Consider the following 25852-nt stretch of genomic DNA (forward strand, 5'->3'; position numbering starts at 1 on the left):
GGTCAGTTCACGTGCTTACATGGGAGGCGTGATGACGCGATATATTTTGATACATATCAAAATACCCGCGCTTGGCAGCGGCGAAGTACTGCTTTAAAATTTTTATTAAGAAGAAAAGTAAACCTTTTTAAACTGAGGGAAAATGAATCAATAATTATTTCTTAAGGATCTCTTTGTATATCATATTGTCAGTTCACCCTTCCGGCTGTAATATGACCAAGCTGTGTGCTGAGCTTACTCTTCAGCATGAAATCTTAACGTGGTTTGTGCCCTTCAGAATGAAAACAGCATTTACCTTTTTAATAAAAGGCGAGCTTTTAAGCCTGAGAAATCACCCCGTAAATGCACACGTTTAATTGCACATCTGTTAATATGTATGCTTACACAGTATTAAAAGACACTCAACAATTAACGTCATTTACCTTCGTTCCCGCATTTGACTCGTGCTGTAAATCTCTTCCTTGTTTTCACTTCACGTGATTACGTAGGAGGCGTAATACGTGATGACGTGATACGTGACTCCGCCTCCTCCATTAGACTATATGGACAAAAAACAGGTTCCAGTTATGACCATTACGCGTAGAATTTCGAAATGAAACCTGCCTAACTTTTGTAAGTAAGCTGTAAGGAATGAGCCTGCCAAATTTCAGCCTTCTACCTACACGGGAAGTTGGAGAATAGTGATGAGTGAATCAGTCAGTCAGTCAGTGAGTCAGTGAGGGCTTTGCCTTTTATTAGTATAGATATATATATATATATATATATATATATATATATATATACAGTATATATTGTAACAGATAGCCCGGCCACAGACAGACACGACACCGGAATGTCCAAAAACATACACACGTTTATTCCCCAGACTATGTACTATCAATTATATGCTGTATATAGCTGCATTTTCGTATCCTCTCATCCCACTGTTATTGACATTGCTGCTGAATAAGAAATGTCTTTTTTATTTAAAGTATTAGACAATAATCACCAAAAAATACCACACTAATAATCACTCGCAGTCCCTCACTCGACGTAACAAAGGAGATCATAGACAAACTTACACAACTGTCAGTGCTCCAGCTATTTCAATCATCAGCCACAGAAAGCTTCTACAGCAACAGGTAAATTGTGAATACACATAAAGTGATGCAGGAGTCCATATTACTGGAGTGCCAGCAGTGGTGTTTGCTAAGCTTATAAAGATGATTAAACATTATTCAAGGTTGACTTAAAATTGCTATTTGGATCTAACTCAACAAATTATTGGGTTAAATATCTTATCTACTGATAAGAAACAGCAACAATTGCTAATTACTTGTATTCAATATACAAGATGGTGTGGCTGGCCGTCTGCTCGTCTCGCAAATCTATGTTTTATCTTCGTTTTTTTGTATTAGTTTATCTCAACGACCACTGTCCTACGATCGTGATTCTTTACTTGCTTGCTTTCCTCTTAATTTTTATCTCCTGTTGGGATATTATGTGATCCTCCACCTTTGTTTTATTCATCTGCTGACTTCTTCACCTGGACACCGGTGTTCACCTGTATCAGTGAGTTGAATGCCTCTCGGAGATGCAAACGCACCCGGCGCCGACATGGAAAAAGAGCCGGCATTGCTGTTAAACAACGCCGACTCAAGTCCCAGAGCTTGGTTTCCCGATGCCTGCGAGTTGCCTACGACCCATCCTTTCCTGCACAGGACTCCATCCCTGGTTCATGGGCACTGGACACCGGATTTAATTTCTCCATTTCAAAGCGGCATCACTTTTCCTCCGTGTGCTCTTGGGGAGTAAACGCTGCTAATCTTCGCACGCTCATCTGTGCTCATCCCGCAATGAGCTCTTCCACTTCTATCAAGGCTGCTCTCTTGAACGTGAGATCAGTGTCTAATAAAACTTTTATTCTCCAAGACTTTATTATCTCAAATAATCTGGATTTCTTTTTCATCACTGAGACCTGGATTGTAAATGATGACTCTTCATGTTTTACTGACTTGGTACCATCAGGTTATTCATTTTTAAACTCTCCCCATGTGACTCGTCGTCTTGTGTCGGAGCCTTACAAAGGGTCCGTTTAGTAGCTTCAAACTGCAGCTTTTTGAAGCATGCAGCTCCCCTTCTTTATTGTTTGCTGTGGTTTATAGACCTCGTGTAATTAATGATATATTCATTTCTGAATTCTCTGATCTCCTGGCTGATATCACCTTCTCCCATGACAAAGTATTTATTGTTGGTGATTTTAACATTCACGTTTGTTGTCAATCGAAACCTTTGGTTAATGACTTTTTATCACTATTGGAAACATTTGATTTTATCCAGCATATTAATATGCCAACTCACTCTCTCGGTCATACCCTTGATCTCGTTCTTACATGTGATATTTCAGTTAATGATATTGATTTATGCAATGTTTCTTTTACTGATTACTTTTCTATAATGATGGATTTGAATATTACTGTAGATGTCCCTACTACTAATTGTGCTTCATGCTGCTCTCACTTTTTAAATTCTTCTATTATATCCGATTTTAAAACCATATTCTCTAGTCTTGATGTGCATGTCTAATATGATTGTATCGATGATTCTGTCTTAGAATTTAATTCTTCTTGTAAAACGGTATTAGATTCAATTGTTCCACTCAAGATAACGCTGTAATAAGGGAAGACCAGGGGCCTCATGTATAACGGCGTGCGTAGAACTCACACTATAACATGGCGTAAGCACAAAAGCGGGAATGTGCGTACGCACAGAAAAATCCAGATGCAGGAATCTGTACGTATGCAAACTTTCACGCTCTTCCACTACATAAATCCCGATCAGCGTGAAAAGTAACGCACGTGCACGCACCTTCTGTCCCGCCCCAACTCCTCCCAGAATTACGCATCTTTGAATATGCAAATCGTTAAATAGCCTTCTGTGAAAAGACAATGGGAAAAGCATGGGAGAAAATATAAGAATTTCAGCGAATACCAAGTGGAGACAAAGGAAAAATGTACCATTTGTTGGTTTAAACAGTGGTATAATCAAGAAAAGGAAGTTGATCGAGTGACAGAGTGTCGGAGAAACTCAAAGGCTCAAGTTCACAAAGTCACACCACAGTGCCCGAAATAAAAAAGAAATCACATATCAAAGTCGCCGTGAAAAGGCAAGTCGTAGCCCACCGTCTGAGTGTCATATGAAAGCTTATTAGGGTACAGACAAAAAAAAAAAGGCACACAGAGGGAAAAAAGCACGAAATGCCAACTTTAATCTCGAAATTTCCACTTTAATCACGTAGTTTATTTTGCCATTAAAGTAGAACATCATAAACTTCATCTTAAAATCGTTTAATTTACTAGTTTCTCAAATCCCATTGTAACTAAAGTGGCATGTTAAATACTTTGTTCTGTATTTGATCTTCTATGTGCTCTGTGTGTGTGAATCACTACCTGCTTTTTAAACGGGCTTTCTCTTTCTCCGACAGGACACATAATCCATTACATTCGTGAAATTACAGCTCTCTGAATAATTAAAATACTGAGATGTATACGTGATATCTTTTTCATGATGATAGGAATGAAAGCATGTTATTAAACATGGGAACACGGTGGCGCAGTGCTTGTTCATGTCTCACGCAAGAGGCTTGCTGCACCATGCGCGACCTTCAATGAAATAATTTATCACAGCAGTACTGTCTCTTACAAACGTACTAACCTCCAATTCCTGTCCTTACTTTTCTTTCTCCAAAAACCCAATCGCCACACAATCAGCTATGTAATAGACGTGAAGCCATCTGTAAGCTTAGAACGCCGATTCTTCAAAACTTTTAAGGAACATTGAAATATCTTCGTAGTACGTGTTTAATTATTATATCCGTCTATCTTTCCAGTGTCGCGTCAGCACCAGCAAGAATACAATGCAATGCAGGAACAATCCCTGAACTAGCTAGCGCTGCGGCACCGTGTCCTCACATGTTTAATTATTAACAATACAGATTATTTAAATGAAGTTAAAGTTTTATCTGTATAATATAATCAACATATTTTGCTGCATTTCATCTTAAAAATGAATACTGTCATCATATGTAAATATGCGCTTTATAAAGTGCCGCAGGTTGTGCAATATTATAACTGTATCCCAAGTTTACAGTGAGGTGATTGTACTTATAAGTACAAACAGTTCTACAAGGAGCACTTGATGGACTGATTTAGTGCGTTTATAGTTCTTGGGATGAAACTGTTTCTAAACCGCGAAGTCCGTACAGGGAAGTCTCTAAAGCGTTTTGCTGTGGCTCAGGCAGCGTCTGCTTCATGCTGTGTACCAATAATTCTCTTTCCGATCAGCTGCTGCTGTGATTTCCCTCTCAGATACAGTGATATAAACACTCCGAGTGGTGCAGTGAGAGTAATATGGAAAAAGATGATCTGCTTTGGCAACCCTTAATGAGAGCAGCTGAAAGAAGAAGATGCAGTGAGAGTTACGCTAAAGCAGTTGTGGTATTTGGAATACTATGGCTATTCCCTGGACCATTATATTGCTACAGGTTAATTACAATCAGATGCATTACACTAATAAACAATATGCAGTTAATTTCAGCATATTTATAAAGCCGCGCCAGGAATGTGGATCTAAGAAAGAAAGGGTGATCACACAGGAACAGTAGCACTGCTTTGACGCTGGGGTGCCGCCAGTCTGCAAAACCGGGCGGATAAATTGCGTACGCCAAGGTATGAGTTACCGTGGAAATGTGCGTGGCTTTATGCCAAGTTTAGGTTTTATACATCGCGATTTGAGCGTGGAAACGTTCGTACGCAACATTTCTGTGCGTACGCACTGTTTATACATGAGGCACCTGCTCCCTGGCTAAATGAAACTATGCGATCGCTGTGCCGCGCCTTTCGAACTGCGGAACGGCATTGGAAAAAAAGATAGTCTGATTGTTTCGAAACAGATTTTTAGGACTTCTCTATTCAGCTTTACATCTTGCCTGAAGAAGGGGCCTGAGTTGCCTCGAAAGCTTGTATATTGTAATATTTTTAGTTAGCCAATAAAAGGTGTCATTTTGCTTGGCTTTTCTCTAGTTTGCAGTTAAGAAAGCTAAACATGATTTCTTCGCTGATTTAGTTTCCCGTCATTCTAAGAATCCTAGGGTCTTTTTTAATTCAATTAATGAGGCCATTCACCCTCATTCAGTGATGGGATTAAATAGCACGGTTCTTTCATGTGAGCAATTTCTTTCATTCTTTGTCAGTAAAATTGATAAAATTTGCTGTGGTTTTGTTCCAACTGACTATGAACTTCCTACTGTTAATCATGGTATTGTATTCGAATCTTTTGATCCTGTCTCACTTTCACAGCTAAAAAGAACTATTGACACCCTTAAACCAGCTCCCAGCCCTCTTGATATTGTACCACCATGCCTCTTAGTGGAAGCCTTTGATGTTTTGGGCCTATCATTACTAGCCATTATCAATGATTCTATTAGTGTGGGGGTTGTGCCCTCATTTTCTAAACATGCTGCAGTGCGTCCCGGTCTAAAAAAGGCAGAATTAGATCCTGAAGTTTTAGCCAATTTTCGCCCTATTTCCCAATTGCCATTTCTGGCTAAAATATTAAAAAGAATTATTTACAATCAATTGGTTGATCACCTTAACTTCAATAATTTATTTGAGCTCTACCAATCTGGCTTTAGGCGTTATCATGGTGTTGAGACAGCCCTCCTTAAAGTATTCAATGACATCTCTATTATTACTGACTCAGTTGGTGCTGCAGTCCTTGTCCTCATGGATTTGACTGCTGCCTTTGACACTATTGACCATGAGATATTGCTGTTGCGGCTTAAACATCTTGTTGGGCTTAAAGGGGCTGCTCTTAACTGGTTCAGGTCATATCTAACTGGTAGACACTTTTCAGTGACTTTAAATTTCTCTTTTTCGTCTACTGCTCCTCTTAAATGTGGTGTTCCTCAGGGATCCATTTTGGGTCCTATTTTGTTCTCTATATACCTTCACCCTATTGGAGATATTTTTAGGAAATTTAACATTTCTTTTCACTGCTATGCTGATGATACACAAGTTTATATTCCTGTCTGCAACTCTGCAATAAATCAACTGCACAACTGTCTTTCTGAACGAAGATCTTGGATGGCTAATAATTTTCTTGATATGAATCAAAATAAAATGGAGGTGCTTTTAGTGGGTCCATCAGCTAAAGCCCAAATTGATCTTGGATTTCTCGGCTCTTTCTCTGTCTTTTGTAAACCTCAAGTCCGCAATCTAGGTGCTATCTTTGTCAGCAACCTCTCTTTTGAGAAACAAGTTAATTCTGTAGTCAAGAGTTGCTTTTTCCAGCTTCGTCTATTAGGTAAGATCAAGCCTTTTTTTATCTTCTAGGGATCTTGAGAAAGCTACTCATACTTTTATCTTTTCTCGCCTTGATTACTGCAACTCACCTGTATTCTGGGATTAGCAAATCCCTGATACACTGGTTACAGTTGGTCCAGAATGCTGCTGCTCGCTTTCTGGTTTGGGCAAGAAAGTATGACTCCGTTTCTCCAATATTAGCTTCTTTACACTGGCTGCCTGTCAGTTTTTGAATTGATTTTAAAATCTTGTTGCTAGTTTTCAAATCTTTACATGGGCTTGCTCCTGCCTATTGATCCGAATTGTGTGTTTTACACCAGCCATGCAAAGTGCTTAGATCTTCTGGTCAGTTGTCTCTTGTTATCCCTCATACCAAGTGTAAAAATAAGGGGGCCAGGGCTTTTGCAGCTGCTGCTCCTCGACTGCGGAACTCTTTACCTCATTACATAAAGGAGTCGTCTACAATTGAACTGTTCAAAACAAGATTAAAGACTCATTTCTATTCACTTGCATTCCACAAACTGCCTTCTTACATTTATTCAGTTTATTTTTTATGGTGTGTGCACATGACACACTACAGAAAGTGTATAATGATGAGTGTTGATTGGCATTTTGAACGTAGTTATGACATGCTGATGGCCTAAGCCATTTCAAAAATCTAAGGCTTTGAAAAAAATGTAATGCAATATAATCAGTTCAGATTTACTGTCATGTGTTCAAAGACTAATGAAACTCTTATTTGGATGTTTGACCACCACATGGTCATTCCCCAGTGGAGGAAATCTCACTCTGTAAGTGTATTATCGTGATATTTCCCTCTACTTACACTTTACCTATTTTCTTTAAGGGTAAGTGTACTTGTCTAGTTCGTTACTGGGTTGGTTTACTGTTAAACTTTAAGATTAGCACACACACACATAGAAATACACATACACAAAGACCCTAACCACAAAAGTACCTTATGAAAGAACTAAACACATGCACGTTATTCCCTAGCACTTTAACCCACACAAGTACTGTATGAATAATACATGCACAGTCTGCTTTCCCTACTTCTCCAAGAGACTTACTTATCATAAGCTTGAACAATGTGCAATGTCTTACATATGTCTTAGACCTAAATATTACCTTTGGTGTCCAAGAATATATTCAAACATACAAAGACTCAACATCCCTGGCTATAGGCCATTTATCAACCAGTGAATGTTTTACTTTAACACACTGTTCATTACTGGACAGAGCTCTTCATCCTCAGCTCAATAAACCTCACAGCTTGGATCATATGGCACTTCCTCACTACTCCAGGTGCTCAAAGAAATTTAGTGTATTACTTCAATCACTCTAGACATTTAAGACAAAGCATAAAAAGTTAAAAGCAGCATGGTATTTATTACATGAATAATAATATCAGTAGAACAAAGAATAATAGAAAACAGGACTGATAGTAAAGTCTAAATATATATAGTCTTTAGAAAAAGCTTCCGAAAAGTTAAAGATAACAAGGATGAATGTCACAGACGGCTTGTGATATAGCACTCGTAGTTAGAACATTAGAACACTCTAGACGAGAACAGGCCATTCAGCCCAACAAAGCTCCCCAGTCCTATCCACTTATTTCTTCCAAAAAAACATCAAGTCAAGTTTTGAAAGTCCCTAACGTCTTTCTGTCTACCACACTACTTGGTAGCTTATTCCAAGTGTCTATCGTTCTTTGTGTAAAGAAAAACTTCCTAATATTTGTGTGAAATTTACCCTTAACAAGTTTCCAACTGTGTCCCCATGTTCTTGATGAACTCATTTAAAATAACAGTCTCGATCCACTGTACTGATTCCCTTCATAATTTTAAACACTTCAATCATGTCACCTCTTAATCTTCTTTTGCTTAAACTGTATAAACTCCTCATAATTCAACCTCTGTAGCCCTGAAATCAGCTTATTTGCTCTTCTCTGGACCTTTTCTAGCACTGCCCTTTTTGAAGCCTGGAGACCAAAACTGCACACAGTACTCAAGATGAGGCCTCACCAGTGCATTATAAAGGTTGAGCATAACCTCCTTGGACTTGTACTCCACACATCGTGCTATATACCCTAATATTCTGTTAGCCTTCTTAATGGCTTCTGAACACTGTCGGGAAGTCGATAGCTTAGAGTCTACTATGACTCCTAAATCCTTCTCATAAGGTGTACTCTCGATTTTCCAACCGCCCATTGTGTATTTAAACTTAACATTTTTACTTCCTATGTGTAATACTTAACATTTACTGACATTAAATTTCATCTGCCACAAATCTGCCCAAGCCTGTATGCTATCCAAGTCCTTCTGTAATGATATAACGGATTCCAAATTATCTGCTAATCCACCTATTTTGGTATCATCTGCAAACTTAACCAGCTTCTTACTTATTCCTATCTAAATCATTTATATATATATTAAAAATAGAAGCGGCCCTAGCACTGACCCCTGTGGAACACCACTCTTAATATCAGCCAGTTCTGATGAGGTTCCTCGCACCATCACCCTCTGCTTCCTGTGTCTGAGCCAATTCTGCACCCATCTAAAAACATCACCCTGAACTCTCACTTCTTTTAATTTGATGCCCAACCTCTCATGTGGCACCTTATCAAATGCTTTCTGAAAGTCAAGATAAATAATATCATATGCTCCACTTTGATCGTATCTTTTTGTTGCCTAATAATAGAATTCCAGCATGTTAGTAAAACACGAACTCCCTCTTCTGAACCCATGCTGACTGTTCAGAATAACTCCTGTCCTTGCCAGGTGTTGCTCAATCTTATCCTTAATAATTCCTTCCATTAATTTTCCTGTGATGCATGTTAAGCTTACTGGCCTATAGTTGCTTGGCTCTGCCCTGTCACCTTTTTTATATAATGGAGTGATATTTGCCATTTTCCATTCCTTCGGAATCTCTCCAGTGCGCAATGATTTCCTAAAAATATGTGTCAAGGGTTTATATATGTACTCACTAACTTCCTTAAGAACTTGAGGATAAATATTATCTGGTCTTGGTGATTTGTTTGATTTCATCTTATTTAATCTGAGCAACACTTCCCCCTCTACAATTTCCAAATCCCTCAGTACCTCCTTAGTAGTCACGTTTACGTCTGGGAGGTAATCCACTTGCTCACTTGTGAACCTCAGAAAAATGTAAGTTTGGGCATCCGCTATTTCATTGTCTGTATCTTTTAATTCCCCTTATCTATTTCTGATGCATTTCACCTCCTCCTTGACTATTCTTTTACTACTAAAATACTGAAAGAATCTCTTAGGGTCGTCTTTTGCCTTATCTGCTATATTCCTCTCCAACTGTCTTTTAGTCTCCCTGATATCCTTCTTAATGGTTGCCCTCATGTTCTCATACGCTCTACGATTCACTTTGCAGTTATTAGTCTTATACTGTATGCCTTATAAAGCAGTTTTTTCCTTTGCAACTTTTTTTTAAAATTTTTATTAATCCACCGTGGAGTTTTTTTTTATTTCCTATTAATTCCAAATTTAGGTATGTACAGTATCTGTCCTGAATTACATGTAAAACATTTTTAAACCTGTTTCACTGCTCCTCGACTGTCTCCACACTTAAAAGCTTATCCCAGTGTATCCTACTTAGACATTGTCACATCTGGTCAAAATTAGCCCTACCAAAGTTCAACTTAACAATTTTAGTCTTTGCATCTACACTCTTACAAAATGCTGAGAATTGTATTACATTATGGTCACTTGACCCTAGTGGTTCAATCACCTCTACAAGCTCAATTCTATCTTGATTAGTACAAAATACTAAATCCAGACAGGCTTCACCCCGTGTTGGTGCTTTAACATACTGTGTTAAAAAACAGTCACTGATTACTTCTAAAAATTCCTGCTCTTGTGCTCCTCCATCTGCAAGGTTATCCAAGTTAATATTTGGATAATTAAAGTCCCCCATGACTATAATATCTCCCTGTAAACTTGCCTTTTTGATATTACTAAAAAGATGTGTGTTGAAATTACTGTCTGAATTGAGTGGTCTATAACACATTCCTAAAATAAGACCTCTTTCCCTATAATTGTCCAGGCAAAGCCACATGTCCTAACTAAGATGGGGCTCATCTTAGTTGTTCATTAGATGCTTTTCTGATGATAAGATGGAAGTGGCTGTACGTTGACGTTGCTCTGTTCTCTTCTGACATCGCTCTGTTTTCTTCTTCTGATGTCTTTGTCTGCTTCTGATATCGCTCTTCAGACAAGGCATATTTATTATAAAATTCTACTGGTGGGTTTTGCAAGATGTGATTATTAGATATTCTGATTGGCTGGCTGTCAATATGATGAATGAATTCACTGTTCCGTTTTCCCAAACAATAAAATGTTTTGATGTTGCTTAGTACTACTGGTATGTCTTCTTTTCCCAGGCTGTAAACCAATTTATCAACTTGTCTCAGATCTCAGGTTTTAAAGTAATCAATAGCTTGAGGAATCTCCTGAATTGCTGGTCAGTTCAAACAAATGGTATTGTGATTTAGGAAAACAGATTGCCTTTGATCTTAACTGTCCATGCAAATATTAAGTTCATCTGTTGTTTTGTCTTGAACAAAATATAGTGAAAATATAGTCCAAACAGTGACTGTTTTTTTTAACACATGTGAGAGGAAGCCTGTCTATACGTAGTATTTTGTAATAAGTATGGTAGACGAAGGTGTAGAGGTGATTGAACCACTAGGGTCAAGTGACCACAGTATAATACAATTTTCAGAATTGTTGAAAGTGCATTGATGCAAAGACTAAAACAAGTTTGATAGGGCATATTTTGAACAGATATGGCAAAGTCTAAGGAGGATGGACTGGGAAAAACTTTTAAGTGTGGAGACAGTTGAGGAGCAGTGAAAAATGTTTTTACATATAATGCAGGACAGGTACATACCTAAATTTATAATTAGTAGAAAATTTAAAAAAAACTCTGCAATGGGTTAATAAAGAATTGAAAAAGAAACTGCAAAGGAAAAAAAAAACAGCTGCATACAGTGTATAAGACTAATAACTCCTATATGAATCCTGGGATATATGAGAACATGATGGCAGCCATCAAGGAAGAATATTAGGGAAGCTAAAAGGCAGTTAGAAAGGAGAATTGCAGGTAAGGTGAAAGATGGCACAAAGAGATTCTTTCAGTATTTTAGTAGTAAAAGAACAGTCAAGGAGGAGGTGAAGTGCATCGGGAGTAGTAAAGGATAATTAAAAAATACAAACAGTGAAATAGTAGATAGATGCCTTAAAGGTCTTGTGAGGAAGTACTGTATATAAACTCCCAGTGGTAAAAGGGACTACTAAAGAGGTATGTAGTGATTTGGAAATTGTAGAAGAAATACTGCTTAGATTAAATAGGCCAAAATCAAACAAATCACCACGACCAGATAATATTTAACCTCAAGTTCATAAGGAGTTTAGCAAGTGCTAACATAAACCCTTGACGCATATTATTAGTAAGTCACTGAGCACAAGGGAAGTTCTGAAAGACTGGAAAAATGGCAAATATTATCCAGTTATATAAAAAGAGTGATCGGGCAGATTCAAGCCACTATAGGCCAATAAGCTTAATATGCATCACAGGTAAATTAATGGAAAGGATTCTAAAGGAAAATATTGAGCAACATACGGCATGAACAAGAGTTTTACTGCAGTCCTCATGGGTTTAGAAGAGGGAGATTGTGCTTTACCAGCATAATGGAATTCTATAAGATAGCAACAAAATAATATGATCAAAGTGGAGCATATGATATTATGTATCTTGAGTTTCAGAAAGCATTTGATAAGATACCACAGAGAGGTTGGGTATCAAACTAAAAGAAGTGGGAGTTCAGGGTGTGGTGTGTAGATGGGGACAAACCAGGTTAAGACACAAGGGTAGAGGTTTATGGTGCAAGGAAGACTATTAGAATTGGTTGATATTAAGAGTGGCATTTTACAGGGGTCAATGCTAGGGCTGCTTCTATTTTTTATATATGTATATTGTATTTAAATAGATTATGTTATACTTCTCATTTTTACATGGTTAATTCTAAATTATCATCCATAATTATCATTACTTATTATAGTGACGCAGTAGGACACTGTTCAGGTTTTTGCTGTTTTATTTTGGAAATACAGACAGTCCCCGGTTTACACACAAAGAGTGTTTCCAAGTTTGTCTTTAAGTCAGATTTGAAGGTAAGATGCAACAGGTACATATGGTTCTTATTTAGTCAAACGTTTCTCATACTATATAGTATATATTTTACCTTTCTATGCATATTAAACACTTAGGAAACACTTCTAAACACCTTAAACATAACAATGCAGTAAATTATAATATAGTGCTAATAAAAGTAACTACATAAGTTACTGTACAGATGAGAAAAACAGAGAATCTTTATCCTTTAAAATTGTTCTGACCAACTGTAGCTTAACACTTTTCCAATGACCCATGGCATTTCACCTCTTTCCAATCCCTTTGTTATTTCTATTTTATTTTCAATTGTGATCTTTTCTTTGATGTATCTCCAGTACTTGCATTGCATTTATGCTTTGGAAAAATGGTTACAAGGGTAAATAACAGAATTTTTTAAGCCAACTACAAAGTTATACAATCAACACAGTGTCAACAACAACAATATCCAACTTCCTTCCTCAGGCCGACAAACCACTGAAGCTGGAAGTGTGGACGAAGACTCAGACAAGACAGCAGGTGTGGTTATATAGCAGCTTTATTCTTCAGTGTCACAGTGAGCAGAGTTTCAGAAAGCAGGCAATCAATATTACTTGACAGCGTCAGGGCTCTTCTGAACCCCGTCTGTCGGGTGGGGGCAAAGTTTTATACCCCTAGAACGCATGATTTAATATCATTATGGAATGCAACAGTCGACACTTTTATTTTACACAATCCTTGAGCCAAGTATTATCTCAGACCCCAGAGCTCCTTCTTCTATCTTCACCACAAGTTCAACGCCCCTTATGCAACGTGATTTCTTGGCCCTTTTGTTATGGTGTTCAGATGTAAATAGAGGAAAACGTGATAAGGCAGACTCATGTGTGGAATGCTTAGACCTTGAGTCCCTTGAACAAATATTTTTCTGTTTGCTCATCAAAGCATGCTTTTAAAGCTTACTTCTGCTTAACTTCTCAGACATGGATTAGTACAAGGGAACGAAGAGAACATTCATCTTTCACATTCCCCCCTTTTGAGCAAACAAAAAATACTTGATCAGAAGAGAGTTGAGAGGGAAAGGGTAGGAGAGGGGGATGGAGTGGAGCGGGCGGAGGAGTGTGGGGTGGCTGTGGTGATCTGAAGCATTTTTTCTTCATGTAATAAGTAAGCCTTTGCCATAGAGGCAGTAAAATGCTTGGATACAATGTATCTTATCAAGGGAACAATACAGCAAGCTACAAGCAGGAGAACGATAAAAGCAACTGTAAGAGAAATGAAAACTGACTTAAGCCATTGGCCCCAGGACCCAAAAGTGGACATAAACCATTGGTCACAAGGATTAGAAATGCCAGAATTAGTAGCTAGTTCATTAGAGAGAGCAGTCAAATCTGCTAAAGCACGGGTGATTGATCCATAGGGAGCTGTATTATTAGGGATACAGGTGCAGCATGCATCACCAAACATAGCACAAACGCCTCCTTTCTCAGCCAGGAGCATATCTAATGTCAATCAATTTTGCTAGGTCATAAGGGATGTTTTATCAAGTTGCTCATGGATACCTTCAACTAGTGCTGGGCGGTATACCGGTTCATACCGAAAACTGTTTTTTATTTTTTTTATGATATGGATTTTTCTTATACCGCAACACCGGTTTAAATTGCCTAAACGACGTTCGGAACGTGGCGCAGCGGGAAACTGTTCAAGTGGGGACCTTTTTCACTGCTACACCGCTAAACACAGATTTGTTGCACTAGGGCTCTTTTTCACTGCTACACCACCATATAGTGGGCGGTAGCATAGGTATGCCGCACGGTGAAAATGCACAGAGAGCATTCCGAAAATAAGCTGACGATAAAGTTGAACATAATGACACAGAAGAACTTTTGCCGAAAAAAAAGGAATCATGTCCGTTTCCTGGCGATACTTCGGTTTTAAAAGGTCAGATGTGTAAATACTGTTTCTATACTACTGGATAACACTGCAAGCCAAGTTGTACTTGTTTTTGTACTTGCTAGTGTATGTTTTGCTTGTATTGATTCTGCGATATGCTGGCGACTCGTTCAGAGATGGGCGCAACTCTGAATGGATGGCATAATTAAACATGTATAACGAAGATATTTTTAAAGTTCTGAACACTCCGTCGGCTAAGTTAATAACTAGTTTTAATTTCACAAAGACGTTTATCTGTGCGGTGATTGCTGCAAGCGCCTGCTCTTCGTACGGAGGAAGTCAGTTTAAGAAGCATAGTGATTAACGACTGGGTCGGGGAACACTTAACACAAAGTATTTGATGTGCTGCATTAACTTGTGACGGGTTTTGAGAAAATCTAGTAAATTAAACATTGATTTTAGGATGAAGTTTAGTTTACAACATTCTACTTTAATTATAAAATAAACTATGAGAATAAAGTGGAAATGTCGACTTTAATCTTGACATAGTCAACATGTTGAATTTATTCTCGACATATAGTTTGTTTTTTTCTTCCGTGTCCATACTTTTTTTTCTTCACAGTGGCCCTAATGCGCTTCCATAGGGCTATATCACAAACAGCATTATAAATGCAAGTTGAAGTTTTTATTATTTATGTATATAGCTTAGCTTGAAGCAAGGTCCATATTAACACTACAATTACCAGAGCCTACGAAAAAACTCGTAAATCCGTCCCACCTTAAATCGCGTCTTAAATCCATTTGCACATCTCCACCAGAGTCTTTTGCCATCTAAATGTGCTGATAAACAAAAGCTACTAGCAGCCAGCTATTCCATCCCCCCACCGACTTAGAATGAACTTCTCCTAGCTCATGCCTTGCCTTGATTTGATTATCTGGGATTGAAGTGGAGTTTTAGAGTGGAAATAATTCTAGCGTTATTTGGAATACACGCATTTCATGTGTGATCCGTTTCTAGAGTAGTCTGTGCAAACACATTTTTAAAACAGAAACGTTTTTCATATTCTAATAGTAAATGACAAAATGTAGGCATAAACTATATAACGTATGAAGCCTGAAGTCCATATATCAAAGAAACACTTTCACAAAAGGTTCAAATAAGAGAACACGTGTGCTTTTAAAAAAAGCCGCGTTAGCATGCCACATTGGCAGTCTTACCACAACCGCCGCGGTGGCGTAATGGTATCAGTTCCTGACTGGGAATCAGAGGGTGGCGAGTTCGATCCCGCACGGCTCAACTTTGAGAAATGAACTGCTCTTATTCTTACAATTTTAGAATAACAACATAAATTTGATTTCAGTCTGTAACAGCCGGTGTAACTTATGATACTGGTAAAGGTTAGCTTTTTTTTTTTTTTTTAATTCACTTTTCATTCTCGCAGTCGCATTCAGAATCAATCCATACAACCCCATCTGACACAGCTGGTTTCACATAAATAAAAGTGCACTTTTATTCAAGACTATAACCGAAGAATAAAGAAAGCAAGTTACAGTTGGTGGTTGATACGACAGCTTGCGTGGTGCAATGCTAAGAACTGCTGATTTCAAGTGACGGTGAGATACGAAGAAGGCAGCTTCGCCAGCGTTTGTGTGTCAGAACCCTTTTGGGGGTGGGGGGGAGGAGGTTTGGGGGCGGTAGTATGCATCGTGGTACACTGCAGACCTATAGCGCGTCTTTATGTCAGATGGGGTTGTATGGATTGATTCTGAATGCGACTGCGAGAATGAAAAGTGAATTAAAAAAAAAAAAAAAAAAGCTAACCTTTACCAGTATCATAAGTTACACCAGCTGTTACAGACTGAAATCAAATTTATGTTGTTATCCTAAAATTGTAAGAATAAGAGCAGTTCATTTCTTGAAGTGGAGCCGTGCGGGATCAAACTCGCCACCCTCTGATTCCCAGTCAGGAACTGATACCATTACGCCACCGCAGCAGTTGTAGTAAGAGTGTGAATGTGGCATGCTAACGCGGCTTTTTTTAAAAGCGCACGTGTTCTCTTATTTGTACCTTTTGTGAAAGTGTTTCTTTGATATATGGACTTCAGGCTTCATACGTTATATAGTTAATGCCTACATTTTGTCATTTACTATTAGAATATGAAAACCATTTCTGTTTTAAAAATGTGTTTGCACAGACTACTCTAGAAACGGAACACACGTGAAATGCGTGTATTCCAAATAACGCTAGAATTATTTCCACTCTAAAACTCCACTTCAATCCCAGATAATCAAATCAAGGCAAGGCATGAGCTAGGAGAAGTTAATTCTAAGTCGGTGGGGGGATGGAATAGCTGGCTGCTAGTAGCTTTTGTTTATCAGCACATTTAGATGGCAAAAGACTCTGGCGGAGATGTGCAAACGGATTTAAGACGCGATTTAAGATGGGACGGATTTACGAGTTTTTTCGTAGGCTCTGGTAATTCTAGTGTTAATGCACTTTGCCTAAATGATGGTACAGTTGGTAAGATGTCATCACCAAGTTGCACTTGTTTTATTTCATTTTAATTTGGTGAATACTGTGTAATGCACCTGGGCTTGAAGCCTTGAAGTAATGGTGCAGCTATCAGTAATACTATTATGTATTTTATTGTTATTATTTATTAGTTTAAATATTATGCAGTTTAATGATGGTAAAATTGTTTAAAAAGTCACTTAAACGTGTCAGTGGACAGAGATTGTTAACATTAACAGAAAGTGTAGTTGGTTTACAAAAAATATTTACTATTTATTCCTTTTCTAAGACGTATTCAGTGCAATCCAACTTTTGACAAACACCTCTGGATATTTTACTAAGTCTAAATGTCTCTTTGGATGGTTGAAAATATGTTGTCAAAATCATAGTTTAAGCTTTTGCAAAATTTGTTCAATTAAAGGTTCTATATTTTGACTGCATCTGTCATGCAATGTGATTCAGGGATCACATAGTGAGAACATTGAGGAGGTTGTTGACTGCACTACTGACTACATCAACTTCTGTATGGACACTGTAGTTCCAGTAAGAACTGTACGCTGCTATGCTAACAACAAGCCATGGATTACAAGTGACATCAAGGGCCTTTTGAACCAGAAGAAAAGGGCCTTTAAAGACGGTGATCAGCATGAGCTCAAGCGCGTGCAGAAGGAACTCCGAGTCCAGCTCAGGGCGGCGAAAGAGCAGTACAGAAGAAAGCTGGAGCAGAAGTTGCAGAACAACAGCATGAAGGAAGTGTGGGATGGGATGAAGATCATCACTGGCTGCAGCTCGAAGCGGGGTACCACCATCGAGAGAGACGTGAAGAGAGCAAACCAAATGAACATCTTCTTTAACAGGTTTGACCACCCTAACCCACTCTCACCTCGGAGTACTGCACTCTCTACACATCCTTCTGCTGATACCAACATAGGAGAGACATCCCCACCCACAATTACAGCAGCGCAAGTGAGCAGAGAGCTGAGGAAACTTCGTGCCAGCAAAGCAGCAGGTCCAGATGGAGTATCGCCACGACTGCTGAAGTTCTGTGCATCAGAGCTGGGGGGTCCTCTACAGCGCATCTTCAACCTGAGCCTGGAACAGGGGAAAGTCCCGAGGCTTTGGAAAACATCTTGCATCACCCCAGTCCCAAAGGTATCACGTCCTGGTGAGCTGAATGACTTCCGGCCTGTCGCTCTAACATCACATGTGATGAAGACCATGGAGCGGCTGCTGCTTCACCACCTGAGGCCACAGGTCCAACACGCCCTCGACCCTCTGCAGTTCGCATACCAGGAGAAGGTGGGAGCGGAAGATGCCATCATCTTTATGCTACATCGATCCCTCTCCCACTTGGACAGAGGCAGTGGCACTGTAAGAATTATGTTTCTGGACTTCTCTAGCGCCTTCAACACCATCCAACCTCTGCTCCTTAGGGACAAGCTGACAGAGATGGGAGTAGATTCATACCTGGTGGCATGGATCGTGGACTATCTTACAAACAGACCTCAGTATGTGCGTCTCGGGAATTGCAGATCTGACATTGTGGTCAGCAACACAGGAGCACCGCAGGGGACTGTACTTTCTCCGGTCCTGTTCAGCCTATATACATCGGACTTCCAATATAACTCGGAGTCCTGCCACGTGCAAAAGTTTGCTGACGACACTGCTATCGTGGGCTGCATCAGGAGTGGGCAGGAGGAGGAGTATAGAAACCTCATCAAGGACTTTGTTAAATGGTGCGACTTAAACCACCTACAACTGAACACCAGCAAAACCCAGGAACTGGTGGTGGATTTTAGGAGACCCAGGCCCCTCATGGACCCCGTGATCATCAGAGGTGACTGTGTGCAGAGGGTGCAGACCTATAAATACCTGGGAGTGCAGCTGGACGATAAATTGGACTGGACTGCCAATACTGATTCTCTGTGCAAGAAAGGACAGAGCCGCCTGTACTTCCTTAGAAGACTGGCATCCTTCAACATCTGCAGTAAGATGCTGCAGATGTTCTATCAGATGGTTGTGGCGAGTGCCTTCTTCTACGCAGTGGTGTGCTGGGGAGGCAGCATTAAGAAGAAGGATGCCTCACGCCTGGACAAACTGGTGAGGAAGGCAGGCTCTATTGTTGGCATAGAGCTGGACGGTTTGACATCCGTAGCAGAGCAACGGGCACTCAGCAGGCTCCTATCAATTATGGAGAATCCACTACATCCATTAAACAGTGTCATCTCCAGACAAAGGAGCAGTTTCAGCGACAGACTGCTGTCACTGTCCTGCTCCACTGACAGACTGAGAAGATCATTCCTCCCCCAAACTATGCGACTCTTCAGTTCCACCAGAGGGGGTAAACGTTGAACATTATTCAAGTTATTGTCTGTTTTTTACCTGCATTTTTTATTACTCTTTAATTTAATATTTTTTGCTGCTGGAGTATCTATTCCTTCTCTTTAGTGCCACCCCCTTGAAAACTATCACTTTATGGGGCCATGCAAACCTGGATTAATACTTGTGTGCACATTAAAATGTCTTTTTGTACGATGTACAATTCTCATAACAGTCTAATAGGTTATTCTTAGCCAGTCTACTGCAGTAATTGCAGTGGAAAATGTGGTTAACATCCACTCATGCATGGGGAAAAAAAATACCGTCTGCCGTGAAACCGGCAGAATTTAGAAAAATACCGTGATATAGAATTTTGGTCATACCGCCCACCTCTACCTTCAACAGCTTCTTTAGTAAAATTTAAGAATCGTTGTTGATTGTAATATAGGTAATTAATCCAATCTACATTTTTGTTTATAGTAACCTGAGGAAAAATAGACTCAAATCCGGCAGCAACTTGGTCCCTTGCCTTGAACTTATCAGGAACTCCACGAGGGACATCAATGGAATCAAAATACACCCCAGGGCCATGTAGGGAAAACTGGGAAGGGTCCACAGAACGGGGTCGACGACGTCGGCCAGAATTGGTCAACACACGGGAGGCAGTTAAAGGGAGAAGTCGGAAAGGCATAACAAGTTGTATTAAAGTACAAGTGCCAGTCCAGTCAGGCAGAAGAATGTCAAGCAATTTAGACCTACGGCACATCCACCAAATATCGGCTCGTGGAGTATTCTGAGTAATCAGAAAAGTTGATAATTTGGAAGCTAAAAAGGAAGAATTAACCTGAAAAGTTTGGAAACAGAACGGGGACGGGATATTACCAACATTAGTGCCACGGGAGGAAGTGAGGTTTCTAAAAAAACAGGTATAATTACCTTCATGAGGCTGGAACATCAGGGGAGTCATATGAAGAGTGGGGGGAAAGAGAAGGGAAAGTATAATGCAATTAGAGTCGGTTGGAATAGAGGAAGATATAAAAAGGGCAAGTAGGCAAGGAAGGCCAGTAGGATCAGATATGTTAGAAAGGGGAAAAGTGACAGTGGCCAAATGTGGCCTAGCAGTAGCACATGCATAACAATCAGATTGATTTACTTGTCTAGCCGAATACAATACCCATTGTAGCCAACGGTTCTGATCGTCATACCCAGTTTCAATCGAGAAAGTGGAAGAAAGGGTGGAAATATTCATGACCTTGACAGGGGGCGGGTCTGGACCAGGGGTAGGGGAGATGGGTGTGTGTGTGGGGAAATGAGAGATGTTAGTAACAGGGTTTTCAACCTTAATTTGAAATCTCCCTAGAGGATCTGTTCCAGATACATACGCCCCTAAGATATAGGTTCCTGAATCATGTAAAGAGGGGTTCTTCAGAGTAATGATCAAGGGGTTACAATGGTTTTCAGCACATTCATGAGGGGCATGTCCTTTTATAATAGAAAACCGATATTTCAGACCATACTTTTGGGCCTTATAGGGTTGATAACCCCAGTCATCAGTTCCAGTATTAGCAAAAACCCATTTCCACTCGTCACAGTTACTTCTGAATCCAGAGTTTGTAACAGTTACACACACATATTTGTCAGACCAGGTCCACTGGACTTGTCGACTAGTCCCACAGTTGATAATAGAACAGAAATCAACCTGAACTGATGTGGTGATTCCTAAAGGGAAAGTCAAGGTGACCAGGGCAGTCGACAAGGGAAAGTAAAGACATAGTAGAACAATCAATCAAGGGTGCCATCTTTTGCAATGTGAGGCGTGAATCCAGGCAGGCAGTCCCTCAACTTTAACAGCGTGTGGTGTCGACAGCAGAACTTGGAACGGTCCTCTCCACCGAGGTTGGTGCCAATGTTTCCTTCGAGTATCTCTAACCAGAATCCAGGTTCCCAATGGAATCGGGGAGTCCTTTGATGGAGCACTAGTTCTCCAGGCCTGATTAACCTGCTCGTGGACTTCCTTCAGAGAAGCTTGGAGACCTGTAAGACTGGAAAGAAGATCATTGTCCACAGTATGCAGATTAACATTACCTATGACCATGCCGACTGGCATGGGCCATCCGGTCAGAATTTCGAATGGCGACAGCCCTAACTGCCGATGTGTTCTTCCCCTTAATCCCATCAAGGCCAGGGCTAGAGCATCAGGCCAAGTTAAATTTGTTTGCTCACAGATTTTAGCCAATTTAGATTTCAAGGTACCATTGCATCTCTCTACTATACCCCCACTTTGAGGATGGTATTTGCAATACTGATGTACATTTATCTGGAGCCAAGTAGTCAATTCATTAATTACAGTATTCACAGAATGACTGCCATATTAGTCTGCAGTTTCTGTGGTATTCCCCATCTTGGAATGATTTCCTTTATCAAAGCTTTTGCCACAGTTTTGGCATCTGCATGTTTGGAAGGGAAAGCTTCCACCCATCGGGAGAACACGTCAACAATTACTAAACAGTATCGGTACCCCTTTGATGGTGTTAATTCAATGAAGTCCATTTGAAGGCCAGTTCGTTTCCTTTACTAATGGGATCTTGTTTTCCAGTATGGGCTTGGCATTTAATTATAGCCAATTTTGATGGCTTGGTTATTGCTTCTAGGAGGGATTCTATTAGTTTTTGATGCTGAATGGGCTTGCCAGTACTGGTCTTGAATCTCCTGAGTTTCCATAATGCCCCATGATCATGGCAGACTCCAAAAGCATATCTAGAATCAGTATAGATAGTTACAATTTTTCCCTCTGACAACTGATAAGCTCAGGTGAGAGCTATCAACTCAGCTGCCTGCACGCTTAAACTTGAAGAAATTCGGTTTGCTTCCAGCAGGTGACCACCTTTGACCACTGCATAGCTGGTTGAAGGTGTTCCATTTTCCAATCGTAAGGAACATCCATCCACAAAAATTATCTCCCCTGTTCCTAAGGGTGTTTCCTGTAGGTCTGGTCTAGGTTTTATAACCTTAGTTATTTCATCATGACAGTTGTGGGGCTCCCCTTCCTCTTCAGTTGGAAGAAGAGTAGCTGGATTTAAGGTGGAGCACCTTTCTATGGTAATGTTTGACAACGTACAGAGTACATTTTGATAGTGTAATGCCCTAGCAGTAGTGAGATGTGAGGTTTTAGCCTGTACTAAAATGGAGTGTACGGCGTGAGGCACTTTTACCGCTAGGGGGCTCATGAGCACTATATCTGTACTGGCTAGCACGGCCTCTGTTGTGGCTGCTACTGCTCTGAGACAGGTTGGAAGTCCCGCAGCCACTGGATCCAATTTTTTCGAAAAATAGGCTATTGGCCTTTGTTTTTCTCCATGGAGCTGTGTTAGTACTGCATTCATATATCCCCCCTTTTCATCCATGAACAGAGTGAATGGACGAGAATAGTCAGGGAGTCCTAATGCTGGCGCAGAGAGTAGTGCACTTTTTAAATCACATAGAGCCTTCTCAGCCTGCTTATTCCACTGTATGCAGCCAGAAAGAAGAAGTTCAGCAGTGTTAGCTAGATTTTGTAAAGGCTGTGCTCTTTCTGAAAAAATTACAATCAAACAACTTCTTAGGCTGCAAGCTGGTACTACTTATAAATTAGGAATTCATCTTACCGTAGTTTTATACGCGCTAGTTTCCAGATCATGAAAAAGTCTGTGGCGGAACCGGGTTCAGGGGCAATAAAGGAAACACTAATTTCCGTGGCGATCCAAGTTCCAGCGACAAATCAAGGATAATCCACTTCGGGAAATCATACAGCACAACTCCACAACAAGAAAACATTCCCATCAAAAGCTATGCGGCCACAGAGAATATCCTGACTTAACCTGTTGTTTTGTGACCAGTCTTGGAAGGTTTTGAATGGTGGTTATGCGGTCCTTTGACAGAGCTCTGGTACCACACGTGATGTCATGACCCAAATATTTAACGGTAGTTTGGACTAACTGCAGTTTTGCTTTCGACACTTTATGGCCATTTTCCGCTAAAACAATAGCAATTTCTGAGTATCATGTGCACAAGCTTCTTCCATAGTACTACACACCATTATATCATCCACATACTGTATCAATATACTATCTTGATCTGGCCAGAATCCTTCTAGATTTTGAGCAAGTGCTTGACCATACACGCAAGGAGCCTCTGTATATCCCTGAGGCATAACGGTCCATGTCCAACGGTGGTTTTGGAAAGTAAAGGCAAACCAGAATTGAGAGTCGGGGTGCACAGGAATAGAAAAGAAAGCGTTAGTAAGGTCAATAACAGAGAAATAACGGGCGGACGGGGGTATTGTAGAAAGAATAATGGAAGGATTAGGAACAATAGGTGCCCTGGGAAAAATTGCAGAATTAACTTGTCGAAGATCTTGGACTAATTGCCATGAACCGTCAGCCTTTTTAACAGGTAAAATGGGAGAGTTCACTGGAGAGTATTTAATTGGGATAATTGCTCCCCGTTTTACGAGATCGGAATGTACGGCGGAGATCCCGGGCTCTGCTTCAGGAGACAGAGGATACTGGGCGCGATGCAGGCGGAAGGAGGATTTTGGGTAAATCACCAGTGGCTCACAGTGTGCTATCCTTCCATAATCATTTTTCCCCTGGGACCACAGTGCATCGGGAAGTGAGGAAAGCCAAGAGGGATATGTAGTCTGTAATGAAAATGTGGAGAGGGTGGGATGGCATAATGTAAAAGAATTATGAAGTAATGAATTGAATTATCAGAAGTAAAACTTTAGTTATCAAATGATCTGAAGTATCAAAAATACCCGGAGCAACGTGCAGCCAGTTCGTCCTATTGAAACATTGTTCCACCCATTCCCCAATTTCGACCCAGCAAACAGTGCTAGATTTGGCTAAGGAAACATGGGGAACCGAACCTCCTAAATAGAAAATGCTTTGTGAATATGTGAGGTGAACTGAAGCAGCGGCTTTGGTGGATGAGAAAAAAAATGCAAGGAATATGGAGGGTCTCTTTGCTAGTACCCGAAGAGAGAAAAGATTCTAACCAAGGTGTGTCCACTTCAGCAGGGAAGTACTGGGCAGTACAGTGGAGGGTGTTGGGGACCTGCAAGTGGGGAAAAAGACATGAAGGAAAAGAGTGTAGGGCTTTAAGGAGAATGGTGTGTGGGGAGATGTTTAGGGTCCAGGCTGCAAAAGAGGGCTTGGGGTGTGTAGTTTGGCATAGGAGCTTAGGAATGGAGCAATAAAATCCTTGTTCAGTTAAAGAAATTGAGACTGACAATTTAGTCATAAGATCCCTTCCCAGCAGATTCACAGGGCACAAATGATTTAACAGAAAGCGACGAGTCAATGATGAACTGTCAGTGCTGAGCTGTACTTGCAGAGGTTTTGAGACCAGCAAAATATGAGGCTGTCCCGAGGCAGTAAGCACTGTTACTGTATCTGTTGAGGCAGGGACCTCCTTCAGCGACAAAGTGGAGCGCGTGGCTCCTGTGTCCACAAGAAAGACAGTTTCTTTGCTGTTTACTATTAAAGTCAATAAAGGATCAGTATCAGCATGACGAGTAAGCAAAGGAAACTGGAAAAAGTGGCTGGGGGTCCCTGCTAATTCCTAGGACCAAGGAATGTCATTGGGCTCAGGGAGAGGGGGTGGCGGAGGGCGCTTGTGTGGGCAGTTGCGTCTGAAATGTCCAAGTTCACCGTAGCTGTAACAGGCATATGACGCTGGCGTCTGCTTCGAAGGGTTAGGCATCTGAGCGAAAGGATTATTAGGGTTTGATAATTGGAACCCGCGTCCTCTTCCGCGCCCTCGCCCTCGACCTCCAAAGAATTTTCCACGTCCTCTCCCCCTAGCTGGGTCAATTGCACCAGTATAGTAATTTATTTGTGCAGCCAAAAGTTTGGTCTGTGTGTCTGACTCTTTTTATTTAGTCTGTCTCTCAGCATGCTCTGCATGACGCTTGACTTCCTCGAACGTTGCGCTCTCCCAGCCCATACAGGACGTGTGGACTTTGCTTTGAATGTCACTTCTCAGTCCCAAGATGAAAGGAGGCACTGCAGCATGAGTTCTATCATTTGCATTGTCTAGCCCAGAGTGATTAGCCATCAGATCTTGTAACCGGTGAGCCCATTCATCCACTGTCTCATCTTTTTTTGTGCTTAGTGGCTGAAATTAGTGACTAGTCTGTGCCCTTTATATATTTTTCTGCCAGGGCTCCTTTCAAAGGCTCTCACTGGGCGAGGAAAGGACCTTCATTCCCGAGGCCTCGGGGAAGAGCTTCATTCCAATGCCAAAGGGCACCGTTATGATCACCGTGATTTACAGTTGCCCATGTGGTGCCCAGCTTTCTGCGTAGCACCTGGGTCCACTCGGCCACACTGGGCTTGTACATGTCGTCCAGTTGCTGCAATTGTTCCACAAATTTCAGTCCACTGACCGCTTTGGGGTCAGGCAGTTCAGACACCACATCTTTAAATTCTTGAATGTCCCAATTTCAGTGAATCATTACAGTAGTGGGATTATTATTGCCTGGGGGTTGTGTGCGATCATGTCAGGGGTTGGGGACTTCAATGAGGGGGCAAGAGAATGTTGAGCCAGAAGGCTTAAGGGAGCCGTTGG

General features: G+C 40.6%; 2 protein-coding genes across 5 annotated transcripts in view; one reads left to right on the forward strand and one right to left on the reverse strand.

Annotated features, from left to right (window-relative positions):
* LOC114663090 (kelch-like protein 4) overlaps positions 1–25852 on the forward strand; it is a 638922-nt gene that overhangs the window by 144040 nt on the left and 469030 nt on the right. The window lies entirely within an intron of this gene.
* Positions 13497–21578, reverse strand: LOC127529939 (uncharacterized). Its single transcript, XM_051935333.1, has 2 exons — positions 19640–21578; positions 13497–14080 (listed from the first exon to the last, which is right to left on the reverse strand). The coding sequence occupies exons 1-2, from the start codon at positions 20490–20492 to the stop codon at positions 14040–14042; spliced, it is 894 nt and encodes a 297-aa protein (XP_051791293.1). The 5' UTR covers positions 20493–21578; the 3' UTR covers positions 13497–14039.

This window comes from Erpetoichthys calabaricus, chromosome 12 (genome assembly GCF_900747795.2).
Source record: "Erpetoichthys calabaricus chromosome 12, fErpCal1.3, whole genome shotgun sequence".
Classification (NCBI taxonomy): Eukaryota; Metazoa; Chordata; class Cladistia; order Polypteriformes; family Polypteridae; genus Erpetoichthys; species Erpetoichthys calabaricus.